Genomic DNA, 15,495 nt, shown 5'->3' with positions numbered 1-15,495 from the left:
AAATGAAGAGCCTAAGATTTATCCGAGGTCAAATTATTCATGCATTACAAGTATGGAAGCATTTGGTGAAGTCGATTTCACGTGAAAAGCGATTACACACACATCTGTTTTATATATAGTATAGATGAGTTTACATAAATGACAGAGATCAGATCAAGTGTGTAGGAGATAAGATTGTTGGTATGGGCATATCAAGTGTATGATGGACAATGGCTGTTTAAAGTAAGTACATGACCCTGGGAATGAGATGGAGGAAATGGTGAAGACCATCTTTATGACTGGGCCTCACAAAGATCATGAAGGACCGATATTTGGTGACAAACAGTGCTGTATAATGCCCTTCCAATTGTGAAAACCAGGGGTAATAAATGTTGAATAATGTTAGTTTACGGGGTCAAAAGAAATAAACAATTTCCTGCCTAATACACCCCTATTAACCTTTCATCTACTGCTCTTTCCACCTTTCTGATACTTTCTCATTTCTCTTTCATTTATCTCTTCATCATTCATCTCTTTCTATCTTTATTATTCATCTCTATTACTCTTCTCTCATTTGCTCACATTCGTTCTACTAATTTGCTCTCCTATTCACATTACTATGCTACCTGCATACCAAATGATAGCAGTAGATCTCTTCCATTCTGTGCATCATGTTGCCCATTTAACTAGCAATCACAAAATTTGTTCTACCCTCTCAATCTCTGACGTTCATTCTTTCTCCTATGTGCTCCACCATCCTGTTAGTGTGAAGTGGTATTGGACTGGTGTGTATCTACTGCCACTCTTATCACTTGTACCTCTCCTGCCAAACAAGACATCTATGTAATAGGAATAGCATCAAATCTGTTCTTAGCCAATACACTCTATCACATATTCCATGCTACCCTCCATTACTCTCCCTCTTTTTGGTCATTCATTATTGACACACTCTCTTACCATCAACTATCTCTACCATCTGTAACTTAATCTCTCTCGTAGCAGTAACCATGTAGCTGCCACCCTTGCTTCTCTTCTACTACTCCTTATAGCACTGCCTCAATCACTCTGTTTCAACTATCACACTCTTGCTTCCCTCACCTATGAACTGAAGTCCTGTCATCAATCTTCTATTGATCCTTTTTGGTTATACATCTTAGAACAAATAGAGACACTGTAAGGAAGTACAGACTTTTTACACTAGCAGATTACAAGACAACCTCACTAGTACTGTTGCCACAATAAAATGCACCTCTATAAAATGGATGGAATGCAAACAGAGACAACATTGGGACAGAATGATTCTTTAGTCTAGCCAATAGCATAAAAATACATTTTCACCATCATCCAAGTTAGTTCTTATTTTAAATTATTTCCTTCCTAGAAGGGTCAGAGAGTTTTGTCATGCTTGCCCTTTTCATGCCAGTATAGTTATTTCAGCTTGATACTCTTCATAACACCTATCACTTCACTGATTGTATTTGGTGACTTTTATCATGGCACCATCACTAGAATGGTTTTTATGCTATTGGCTAGACTAAAGAGTCATCTGTCTATAACAAGAAATGGCTCTGACGAAAGTAGCATTAAGTTTTTAGGTCGTTCAACTTTTCTCAACTGATCACTTGAGAAACTTCTCAGTAATGAACCCATAATTATTACTGGAAACAGCTGTAAGCCAAATTCACTCCAATAAAGGTAACATATGTAATGACCATTATTTATACTTTGTCATATATATATATATATATATATATATATATATATATATATTTATATATATATATATATATTGACAGGTAAGTGTAGAAGCTTATAAATATATACAGAGTTGGCCAAAAGTCACCTGACAGTAAATCAAAATTCCATAAATACTATCTGTAATTCTGTATTGACTTGAATGGAAAAATGTGTCACTCAAGAAGGACTTTTGTTTTAACATTTTTCATGATGTTTCATATTTAGATGCTTATATTAAATTCATTCAGTTGTTAAACATACATAAATCTTGGAATTAAATGGTTTTGATTTACTGTCAGGTGACTTTTGGCCGACCCAGTATGTAAAAGTGGACTGGTTGCAAAGAAGTTCAGCTCTCAACTCTCTGGTTTTGAGCTCAATCCCACTATATGATATATTAAGCAAGCATTTTCTACTATAGCTGCAGGCTGACGAAAGCCTTGTGAGTGGATTTAGTTGATAGAAACTGAAAGATGTGCATTGCATATTTGTGTATATACCTACGTGTGTGTGTGTGTGCGCGTGCATGTTTTTCTGTTTTGACATTGCATGATAACTGTTAAAAAACATGTCACCATCATACAAACCGTGTCATTTGTTTATAATCTTCTGTGGAAAACATGTCAGGCTGTTATGCTCTTCATGTTTGAAGGATTAAGAAAGCAGGTAAGGGCATCTAGCTATAGAAAATCTCCACCAAGGAACTTCATCTGACTCATTGATACAGGAAAGTGGATAATAAAAACAATGCTGATGAAGTGATACTAATACCCAGTTGTTAGAAGCCAATACACATCTGCTTTAGAGTAAAGCATTGAGTACAGAACATTATATCAATTTATGGATGGCAAGGAAATGGGAATTACATTATCAGCTTACATTTGTTTCTGCAATAAGAAGTGAGCTTGAGAGCTTGTGCAGCATCTTATAGCTTCCTCACAGCCATTAAAACAAAGTGTCTCCTACTATAGCTGCAAGGTAACCAAAACTTTGAGAGTGGATTTGGTTGATGGAAACTGAGAGAAGCCCATTGTATGTACGTGCATACACAAACATATATATGTATATGTATTAATATTGTGGTTCAGAATCACATTATTTAAAGTTTTATATATGTGAGAAAAACCCTTCTCATGTTTCAGATGCTTTTCCTTAATATACATATATATATACACACAAATGCATTCATATATATGTATGTATGTATGAATGCACACACACACACACACACATATATATATACAGGTACGCCACCAATTTTCTGGCATTCTTGGTTCCAAAGCCTTGACAGATTAACCGCTTTGCTGGACTATTTGTGATTACATAATAATTCATCAACACACCAAAGCAGACGCGGAGCCTGGGCAACTCTTCAGCTGGCCAGCTCCTGTCAAACTGTCCAACACATGCCAGCACGGAAAATGGATGCTAAATGATGATGAAGGTGATGATGCTACTCATCTACTAATTAAAACACCTCCCATATGTCTAAAGTACCATGAACAGTCCTACTTTATCTTTGGCTGATATGGATAGGAGTATATGCTTGACACTCCTTCTGGTGCATAGACATAGCTTAGGGGGTAATTTGAAGCAAAATAAGCAGAGGATCTCAAACTTTTCGCATCAGCACTAACAAGTGCAGTGTAAATAACATGTATAAACACACTGTACACACAATGCCACCTGTGGCTGCACAGTGAATTAGTCTTGCAACTACAGGGCATTTTGAATTACCCCACCCCTAATTTATCCAGGTTAAAAGAGGTTCTGGACCATTGGTTGTCAGAAAAACACACATATATATAATTCTCTTTTGGAACAATGAAACTCAAAGTAGATAAAGCTATAAATAATATACACATACACACACATGTATCTAATCATCATCATCCCCATTATAGTTTTCATGTCCATTTTTCCATGCATGGCTTAGATGATAACTGATGAGGTAGATTCTTCTAAGCTGCATGCTTTTCCTGTCATCAAACTTTAACTGTTTTTAAGCAAAGTAATATTTACACTAGACTACTGAATAATGAACAATCAGGACATGGTTTTGCAGAGGATTATGAACAAATACAACTATTTGTATGAATGGTGACTTCTTGTTTACAATCAGTGTACAAAAGTAAGATAAGAATACTTTCTCTCTCTCATACAAGGAGGCTGTGTGTGTTTGGTGGGGGGGTGCACATGTGCAACAGGGTTCTTCCAGTTTCTGTCAACTAAATTTCATTCACAAAGTACCGATCAAATTGTTGCTATAGTACAAGATAACAGTTGACAGGATCTATTTAGTAGGACTCTGTTGGTCAGTGTCTACACACACACACATATATGTTTGTATATGTACATATGTGTGTTTGTTTATATACTTACATACATTTATATGAGTGTATAAATGTGTTCATAGGCAAGAGAAACTCTAGCCTTACATGGACAAAATGTTTTAAGTGCTAGTGCTATGAAACTCTGCACCCAGTGCACTCTGTAGTGTTGGTGATAAATCATAGAAGTCATGCCAAAAATTAAGCAATATATGGTAACTGACCCATCTAGGCAGGTAGTAAGTTTGAATAAAAACTGATTGGCCTATAACAACAACCCGTCTGTTCGATACAATCATGGGAAAGCCAATGTAAAATGATGCCAATGATTAAAATGCACATAAATATTTTGCTTAGGCATTGCAAGACTAATAACCTGGTGTAGAACTCAATATATGTATACTTTGGAAAGAAATGTTAGACGAGTATAGAGTGGTAATAAGAAAATGAGATGACAAAGGAAAAATCGGTTATGCTGTGAACTTCATTAGCTTACAGTTGTAAGATGCAGTGGACTCGTAGTTGTGTGTCTGAATAACACCTTATAGCTTCATTGGAGTCTTGAATATATGAAGTGTTCTGATGAAGCTATAAGGTGTTATATAGGCACTCAACTATGACTCTATTGCATCTTATAGCAGAAACAGCAGTAAGCTAATGAAGTTCATAACATAACTGTTGTTTTCCTTTGTCATCTCATTTATGTATACATATATATATATAAATAATATGCATGCATGTATGTATGTATATATGTATGTAGGTGTATGTATGTATGTGTAATTTTTAATAACAGCTTGACTCAGTCAAGCTGTTACTAAAAAATATATGTAACTCATACCAAAATGTGCTGAGTGCCACTTTCAGCTATCTATTCACTTGTTTGTGTGTGTGTGTGTGTGTACATACACACACACATATATATATATATATATATATATATATATATATATATATATATATATATATATATATAGGTACATATATATATCTGAACCTTCAGACAAATATGTCTATAATTGATTTATACAAGCACTGCATGGCATGAAGAAAGGGAAAGGTAAACTTACAAGCATATGCTCTTAATAAACTAAGAATTTTACGAGTTTCTTCTATCTCTGGTCAGAATAATGAAGATTGATCTGATGGGTTTCAATATTTATTAAAAATCACATTGTAGATACATTACTCATTTTCTGTCCCACAGAGAGAACTAAACTGGTTTGCATAATTTGCATAACTGAAGAAAATGTAAAATAATGTATGTTTAATACAAATTCACGCATGCTTATGAGTTTATCGAACACCTGTGTATGTAAATGTTGTTGGAGTAGCTGTGTGTATATATATGCTTGAGAGTATGCATTGATGTATTAGTTGTGTAGAACTACCCATGGCTGGCAGCAGCAAAGTTATCTACTATAAAGAACCATTACTTCTACAAACTAGTTCTTGTACATGTCACTAAACCTGGTTTGTACAGCTGGATACCCTTTCTATTGTCAACCACTTTACAGAATGTACTAGCTGCTTTTCTCATGGCACCAACACAAGAGATGTTGACTTGTACTCAGCAAGGCAGCTTAGCGATCATTAGCAAGACACTGGCGAGCTGGCAGAAACGTTAGTGCGCCGGACGAAGTGCTTAGCAGTATTTCGCCCTTTCGGGGTTGATAGACTAAGTACCAGTTGTGTATCGGGGTCGATCTAATCAACTGGCCTCCTCCCCCCAAAATTTCGGGCCTTGTGCCCAGAATAGCAAAGATTATTTTTGACATCAAAACAATTTGTGCATGCATGCATGTATGTAGCTAGCTATATACATATATCTATACATACATATTCTATATATATATATATATATATATATATATATATATATATATATATAGAGAGAGAGAGAGAGAGAGAGAGAGAGAGAGAGATGCATGTAAATGTACCTATTATATATATATATATTTATACATAGTATACATAGTAGGCACACACACTCGTAAAAATTCCTCAAATATATTTTGAATGTATTTTCATTAAAGACAATAAAAACTACTCAACAGCTATAGAAGGAAAGCAATAATGTCTTTTATATATATGTGCGTGTGTGTGTGTTAAATATACAATGAAAACTGAATTAAAAATGAATGGAGGCATGCATATTGTAAAGGGATATATATTTTCCCCTGGATGTTATAATGTTTTTTTCTGAGATAAACGCATGTAAATAAAGACTGACATGTATTCACATCATCAGCAGGGCACCAAACTGAATTTGCTTAATATAGATTTGTTTATGTTATGAAGCAAAATATAACCTATTGTTAACACATCTGAAATTACGTAAATTTTAAGCAAGATGCTTTAGGGATAGCTATGTATATACATATAAGCTTTTACATAAGTACATTAATATATATGCAAATATATGCATACATATATGTGCATAAATGTGTGAGAGGGAGAGACATACACACATACGTGCATATATGCATACACGCACGCACACACACACAAACATTATTGCCTCTCTACTTTTGCCATTTCTCTGGTTAAGGAACCATAGAAATAATGTTTATGTGATTAATTAACTCCATTTTCCACCATCATCACTGCCATAGCTATATATATATCTACACTGATGTCATAAATTTAACTATACATACACACGTACATATAGATAGATATACTTTTGTACGTATATAAAGATAGATAGACAGATATACTTTTACAAAGAAAACTTTGATAGTGGTAGCCCTCATTAGACAGTCTGACGAAAGCGAGCAAAACTTCGAAGCCACTATTAAACTTATCGTAGTAAAAACGATTAACTATTAAGTAATCCTTCAGTTTGATGTTAAATTGATTTTTAAAATATAAAATTTGACATAAAAACAAACATTAATGTGTGTGTGTGTTTATGAGTGTTTGTGTGTGTGTGTGTCTGTATATATATATATGTATATATATATATATATATATATATATATATAGAGAGAGAGAGAGAGAGAGAGAGAGAGAGACGTGTTCTAGAAGTATCTGAAAACTTTCCAGCTTTATTGGCATTTGAATGGTACGAGGGTAATAACAAATGGCACATCCCTTGTCCAGATAACTGGTAGAATAACACAACCGGGGAATTATCATTTCGGCATTCTTCTTTATCGGCACTTTAAAGTTGGTACAGATTGCATGTGCCTAAAATATGTGTCTGAGAAATTCAGGACGAATGTGTGCGTGAAGTATTTTAGCTTTAACGTTTTACTTTAGATGTTAAAAACAAATCTCACCACTCCAAATTATAAAGGATATGTTCATGTGTGTGTAAGCTGTACAAACATGTATGTATGTATGTACACATCCACTCAACAGCTTTATACAGTAAGAATACGTCCAATTACCCGCACACACCAGATATATACATGCATAGTTCACACATGACCAATCAATTAACCGCATATACGAGAGTAATCTATAATTACACAAGATATATAGCGTCAAACGTAAATAAGTCAGAAAGTTAGACAGAATGACAAGTCTCCATACAATTAATTATAATAGAAATATAAAGTTACAGAAAGATGTACAAAGTTGCGCGCGCACACACACACACGTAATCGAAATATACTGATTTACATTCAATTACGCATAGTCATATGTAATTAAATACATGCAATCACATAAATAGGTACCTCAGACACACCTGTTGTCATTCACATAATGATGCTGATTAAAGGAGTATTCCTAACGAAAAAGCAAACAAAGACACTGTTATTCTAATTTACAATGGTTATAACAGAACTGGAGGCAAGTTGAGTGGATGATCTAGCTTAAAGCCATAGAGCAATGCCTGTGGCTGTCCATGAACTCGTCATAACTTAGGAGGAAGGAATTAGATATCTTCCTCAGTTGACAAACAATATCCCAAATTTTGGCAGGGTGGTGACAGGTGGGATCAAGATCAGAATTTGTTACGTGAAGACTCAGATATAGGAGGTAAAAGATGGATACAAAGTTGTGGTGTTTATACTTTCCCAAGGTCAATGAATTAGTAGAAAACAAAGCATTAGAATGATAGACACGAAAAAGCTTAAATGGGAAGTGACAACATTGATTATTTGTCGAGAGCATTGATAGGATTTAGGAATCATTTCTTGCCTAGGAATACAATAATACATCTATTACAGGAATAGGGGGGAAGGGTTGTAGTGTTGTTAATGCTCTCCCAAGGACACTGGAGATAATTTGATAATGAATTCTTATATTACAACATGTTTTGATGCTTGATCAACCTTAAGTATTTAACAGGTACTTATTTACTAAACTCCAGAATATAAAAGGCAAACTTCTTTTGGAGGGATTTGGGCTCAAAACGTAAACAGATGTTTACGTCAAATACCTTGTAGGTATTTTGTCCAATGCGCTCTACTACTTCTACCCTTCCCCAATAAAATGATCTGAAGATGGAGTAGAACTAAAGTGTAGAGCAGTGAAAGGGTTAAGTTAGAAAGACGGAGGAAGGAATATGGCAAAGTAATAGGGAAGATGGAGAAAGAATGGTCAGAAGTACGCACACACATTCAAAATCATGCACGCACTTCTACGTATCACGTACAAATATCTACACCTTTATTTTGTTAAAGATACTTTATACGGTATCCACTCACTCACATACGTACATACGTAACATATGTACGTGCATACGTACATATATATATATATATATGCACACATATATATGTACATACATACATACATTCTTGCATATATATATATATATATATATATATATATATATATATATATATATATATATATATGCATACATACATTTATATACGTATGTGCATACATAACATACAAATATATATGCACAGGCACATTTTAATGTATATGTATGTGTGTATATATGTATATACATGTTATGATAGCCTGTACGCGTGTGTGTGTAAACATGCGTACAGACTAACATAATCACCAAGATCCATATTGATATCAGACATACACACAGCCAGAGTTTTGTCACTTATATCAATATTTACATAAAGGCAGTGGCATTTGGTAGCATTAGAGGGAATGATAGCCAACTTACATATCCCTACCACCTTAGCAAAGTGGGACAAAGTAGCGGGGATCGTGTGGAAAAGGGGGACAGAACAAAGTTGGCAAAGGAGTTTGATAGGTTCACATGACAATGATGATATTTGTGGTGATGATGATGATAAATTTAATACAAACATAAATAGGGGAATTTGAGAGGGAGTCTGAGGCAGAGAGAAAGACAAACTGATTGGCAAAGATTAAGAAAAAAGCTAGAATGAGGTAGATAGAGCTGGAAAGAAAATTTGTAGACTTAAAAGATACAATCGAGAAGAAAAGGAAAAAGGTAGGGGTGGGGGAGTAAAAAAAGACAATGGAATGGAGAGTAAATTGAGAAGACAAAGAAAAAATACAGGAATAATTCCTTTTCAAAACGTATTTTGAATGTCCCGTAGGGTTCCTGAGAGCAAGGGATTAATCTCACTTTCATGAAATAAACATAAGAGATAAATATATTGGAGTGTGTGTGCGCATATATATATATATATATGGGAGAATGTACGAAAAAACAACAACAGACGAGGACAGGTGGTGTAAATAACAAAAAGATGTATTAGTATGACGCTCAGGAATACGGAAAGTCTTTGACGTTTCGAGCTACGCTCTTCAACAGAAAGAATACGGAGACAAGGAGAAAAACACGGAGACAGGCTCGTCTAGCCGGAGATACTCTCCAAAATCACACCTTCATAACTTAAAAAAAAGATGCGGCACAAGCAACAAAGCCATATATATAAGCAAGACAGATCAGATCAGACGTGAGACTCATAACATCAACAACAAACGACGGATGTCTGCAATCGACAACAATTTTCATGTACTATTGCTACCTTTCTGACAATCAGGTGAACTTAATGTGAAATAATAGTTCTGTTTAATAGTCAACGAAGCGCTCGCAGCGGATTCGAACTCGTAAATCAAGTATCGGGTCTGTTTTATTCTACTTGGCCATTCCATTTTCACAGATACTGGCGATAATTAGCAAGGGAAGGAAAGGAGAGTTTGAGAGAAAAGGAGATGGAGAGAAAGAGGAGCTTGGTGAAAAACATAAAAGAAAAAGAAAGTTTATAAACAGAGAGGGGTAAGTTTATAAGAGGGAAAAAAAATAAATAAGAGAGGAAAGAAGTGAGAGCGGGAAATTGCAAAACATTGACAATAGAAGAGATTGAATAAGACATGTTGTGTATTATCGAGAGCCGGGTGGGCGGTTGATGCGTTATACACACTATAGAGAGGGATGGAGTAGAGGGTAGGACTGTTATCGAAAGGTGAGACCGAGTCTGTATTGTCTGTGTTGAGGTCACGTCACCAGTGTGTATGTGTATGATTGTACACATGTATAAAGACAGTTTACGCGTAGTCCATGTTTAACTGAGTACACGTCACCATGTACAAGTAACAAGACATGCACATAACAATGTGGTAATATATATGCGAGTGAAAAAAAAAACGTATACGTATTTATAGACATGCATTTGTGTATACGTATATATATTTAACCTTTAACCCTATATTTATATATGCACACTAATTATATATATATATGCACACACACATACATACACATAAACACACATTAATTCTCTATATATTTATGTATATATTGATTAATTAATTGATTGGTTTGATTTGATTTCAAATAAATAGGCACAAAGCATAGGCATCAAATTTTGCGAAGAGGTGTAGTCATTTATATCGATCTTGCTCTGGTGCCTTATTTTACCGACACTGGAAGGATGAAAGGCAAATTTGATCACAGCGGGATTTGAACTCAGAACGTGCCGTTGCTAAATGCTGCAATCTGACGCTTTATATGTGTGCGTGTTGTATATACATATACATAAACATGGCAGAGAACAGTTCACATGTGTATGAATACACGTATAAGTATAGTTTATCTGTGTGTATGACATCTAGAATACTTCTATACGGAAACAATTCATCTTTTCGTCTCAGTGACTATACACGTATTTAAAAACAACTCCTACCAATTTACACACGCACACAAGTAGAAAAAAAAAAGCAAGTGAATGTTTATCAATGCCAATCATATTAATACGCATTGTCAGTGAATGTGTTAGATCAAATCGCAATAGTAAACATTTTATTCAGTCACACACACATACGATTTCATTAAAGATACATACGTGCGTATGTGTGTGTGTATATATATATATATATATATATATATATATATATATATACATACAAACATAAGCTATATATATATCCAAACATAAGCTATCTTAAATTGCAAGCCGCTAAATGGAAAATATTAATATTCTATATAAATTACTTTGTAACAATTAATTTACTTTCAGTAAGAAAACGTTTTCACTTATTCGAATGTGTAAAAGGTCTTGGCTCTAGAGTTTTTGTTTTATTTAAAAAAAATTTTCTTGACATGTTTTAACAAACTTCTAAGGCTTGCCTATTTATGTGTGCGTGTGTTTGTATTTAAATGAAAGGTTATACAAGTAAGATAGCGTTTGAAACTCCGTGTGTGTGTGTGTGTGTGTGTGTGTATATATATATATATAATGAACATATGTGTGTGTGTATGTATACACACGCATATAAACAGAGAGAGGCTGGGAGAAAATGTAAACACGACAATTCTCAGGTAGAAAAAAATATGGTCACTGCAAAAGAATATATGGTATTATTTTCGACAGAATCTATATTATTCTTCCTTTCAAACTATATTTGCAAACTAACACACATATCTAATAGGTTTTACAACTGTTTACCAACGAAATCTAGTACTGGACGGAAAGAGTGGGAGTGGGGGTTAAAGTGCAACAAACAGAAAGTGTCCTTTCTATTAGACGTCCGCCTAGACAATTAAGTTTATTTGGATCCAGTAGGAATATGCTTGGATTTGACGACGACATTGATAACAATAGTCTAATTAAAGACCTTGTTATCATTAATGTCAACACAACTGCAATAATGAGGTTAAATGAATAAATGAATAAATAAAAACGTGAGCACCTACCCGAAGTATAGATGCGACCTGTAAGTACCCCAGTAGCGATCAGGGTCCATCAGAGGAGACGTACTGTTTTCGGACAGCATCTTTGGAGAGTTCAAAGGAGTTCGCACAGTCATTTCCCGAAGATGGACAAGGTGTTGGTAATACAGCGCGACCGAGATGCTGACCACACTAAGAAGGACCAATAGCGCTTTAGTAACAGCTGCACTGTCCGTCAGTCCGAAGGATGACCAGACACCTAAACGGCCGGCCGAAGCCGGGCAGCGTCGATGTTTACTTTTCCCATTGTTACTACCGTTTCCACCATTGTTATGATGTCCATTGCTGTGAGAAGAACCAGCAACTATTGCAGATCCACCCAAGTGGTGCATTTGGACAGTAGGATCCCTATCTTTGTCACCACTTGCTAAGCGTCGACGGGTATCCTTGCTATTACGAGCCATTGTTGATCCTTAGTAAGTGATAAACCTTTGAAAACAAATTAATATGTTGTCCACAGTGTATGTATGTATATAAGAAAGAGTGTGTATGTGTGTACTTTGTATATGTACAGGATGTAATATTTTATTTTACTTTTTTTTTCTGATTATCCTACTTCGTCAAAAAGTAGTTTTGATAATTATAATTAGCTTAATATTGGAATTGGGAGGGAAAAATCAAGTGTGGCTTTGTTGTTTATGTACGTGGAAGTTGTGGACAGTTGACACTTAAAAGTGGTTGTTTAAAAAACACAACAGCGACTCACTTTCATTCAACGTTACCTTTCTGGCACGTTATCAAACAAGTTTCCAGTTGGCTGACTTAGTTAAGTAAAATACACCACTCGGAAGTAGTATTAGTAGTGTCACGTTAGCTTCTGATGATAAAAGTGATAAAGAAGTGTTTTGTTTTTAGTTAACTAGCTTCCAGCTTCAGCAATATTCCATCTGATGTGCTGGTCGGTTGTTATGTATTATTTGTTGATTAAACATGTTTCTATATAACTTATAATCTATTATTTGGTTTAGTGACTATCTCGCTTGTTAATAGAAACTAACCTCAGTATTTACTAGTGAGACAACAGCTTTCCAGCATGGAGATATCTGTCTATGTTGTTGTCGTCCAGCCAGACGTCAACTCACTACTAAAACAGCAACAATGATACAGACCGCCGGAAGCCGGGCAACGTGTACAGCAGTAATCGCCGTGTTTTCACAGCCACCACTACTGCAACTTACACCGCTTATGCTATTCTACTGTATCGTGATGATGGTGATTGCTCTTGTTGTTAGTGACGTAGGCACTAGTGGGAGGAGGTGTTTTCAACGGAGTGGGAGGGGCAATAACATGGGAAAAGAGAGAGGGAGAGCTGGCGTAGTAACGGTGTTCATGGTAAAAAGTAGCGGCTGTGCTTTCCAAGCGCAGTCGTGACTTGCTCGATGGGAGGTATAGAAGCCTGTCATTGTAGTGATCGAACGAAATTCCTTCTGTGCAGGAGGTGAATGTCATTGGAAGGAGGATACCTTATAATATACTATGACAACTTGCTTCAGCTTCGTGGCTGAATTACCGAAATTTTAGTAACTGACAGGGACGACCCTTAATACAGAAGGAGTGGCACACTAGTTTTAAAATCTCAAGCCTTTTCCCCCATTTAAAACGACGAAAAACAACAAATTAATTATTAATGAAGGGATTCGTTGTTGTTTAAATATTTAAAAAAGTCATGACATAATCACAACCAATTCAAGAATAAAATTTAAATGACTTAAATCATTACTTCCCATAAAACAATCTTAAACATTGATAATGACAACCATTAAATAAATTGATAAAGCTATTAATTGTTCCTGTCATTATTATTTCTTTTTAGAGAAAAACAATTTTACTAAAGTTTGATAAGAACGATTTACGTAAAATACATCCTAACTTGACGTAGGGACACAAATAAATAAATGAATAAATAAATAAGGGAAGTAACTCTAATCCAGAAAAGTTTTATTAGAACTCTTTACTGTTTGGTAAAACACACACACACCCACACACAGAGGCGAGATTTTCGTCGTCTGCTTCGCGATTGATTTTTGTTACCTTTCAGGAATAAAAGATATTACAGAATTGTTACAATTTTCTTTTTAATTTTTGGAGTAAGTAGAACATCTGCTTCCTGAACATTTGAGTTTATAGATTTAATTTCTGTTTTCTTATGATGTGTCTTATCTATATTCATGATTCAACTGTTAATAATTGTTTTTGTTAATGCTTGCCTAATTTAAATATTTATAGTATATATTGTGACTTGCACGCATTGAGCAAGAAATAGGCTTTCCTGAAACCGCTACTCGAACGTGGTTTCAGTTCTAGAATGAAGCATTTCACTTCATTTACACTGCTTAATGCCCTTGGAAAAGGTATGAAGGTCACGACTCACTATTTCTCCTCTCCTAAATGAATAGGGGTTTGAGCCTAGTGAAGTATATAAGCCAATATTCGTTGAATAAAACACACATTTATTTCAGGAAGTGAAGTTATTGTTATTCTGACTAGTTATATACAACATCCTGGTTAGATAAACAGTATTTAGCCTTGATTTTCAGTGTTCCAATTGTGTTATAAATTAAATAGTAAGTCATAATCAATAGTAATCAATTTTACTTTTTGCTCTGACATTGTTGTTCTAGAGATTAAATGAACAAATTTCTAACTCAGTACGCTACCTATTCATTACTCATGAGTTTAAATATTTTGCAGTCAGGTTTGCCCACATCAAAGAAACTTAGGATCAAAAATATCTCAAGCATGACAATCCTGTCATCATCATCATCATCATCATCGTTTAACGTCTGCTTTCCAATCTGATTTCGCAGAGTTTCTACAGCTGGATGCCCTTCCTAACGTCAAATATTTAAAAATATTAAAAAATATTTTTTGTTCACAATGTTTATCAAGGACTCGATTATTCGTTAAGTCCTTGAGATTTTAATGCAGTAAGTTGTAATTTAAAAGAGATTTCACTGTTATCTCTTGCAAATTGAACCATTGCATAATGAATTCCTTATTGGCTCATATTATCATCTTCTTGCCTCTTGATAGGACTCAAATAGACATCAGCTCTTCTGGAAATTTTGATTCTGAAAGACTGGTACACTAACTAAGAAGCAATTCAATGCTAATTCACATCATCATCATCATCATCATCATCGTTTAACGTCCGCTTTCCATGCTAGCATGGGTTGGACGATTTGACTGAGGACTGGTGAAACCAGATGGCTACACCAGGCTCCAATCTGATTTGGCAGAGTTTCTACAGCTGGATGCCCTTCCTAACGCCAACCACTCAGAGAGTGTAGTAGGTGCTTTTATGTGTCACCTGCACGAGGG

At 35.0% G+C, this 15,495-nt stretch overlaps 1 protein-coding gene across 1 annotated transcript in view; it reads right to left on the bottom strand.

Moving 5' to 3' along the window:
- LOC106869785 (mannosyl-oligosaccharide glucosidase) overlaps positions 1-13,605 on the bottom strand; it is a 380,118-nt gene extending 366,513 nt beyond the window's left edge. Inside the window, exon 1 of the mRNA XM_014915648.3 lies at positions 12,139-13,605. Coding sequence (XP_014771134.1) covers positions 12,139-12,578 — 440 coding nt within the window. The 5' untranslated portion in view covers positions 12,579-13,605. The remainder of the gene's footprint in view (positions 1-12,138) is intronic.
- Between the last annotated feature and the right edge of the window lie 1,890 nt (positions 13,606-15,495).

The sequence above is a fragment of the Octopus bimaculoides genome, chromosome 2, assembly GCF_046866305.1.
Source record: "Octopus bimaculoides isolate indiv1 chromosome 2, ASM4686630v1, whole genome shotgun sequence".
NCBI lineage: Eukaryota > Metazoa > Mollusca > Cephalopoda > Octopoda > Octopodidae > Octopus > Octopus bimaculoides.
This window is presented reverse-complemented; position numbering and strand designations above follow the sequence as displayed.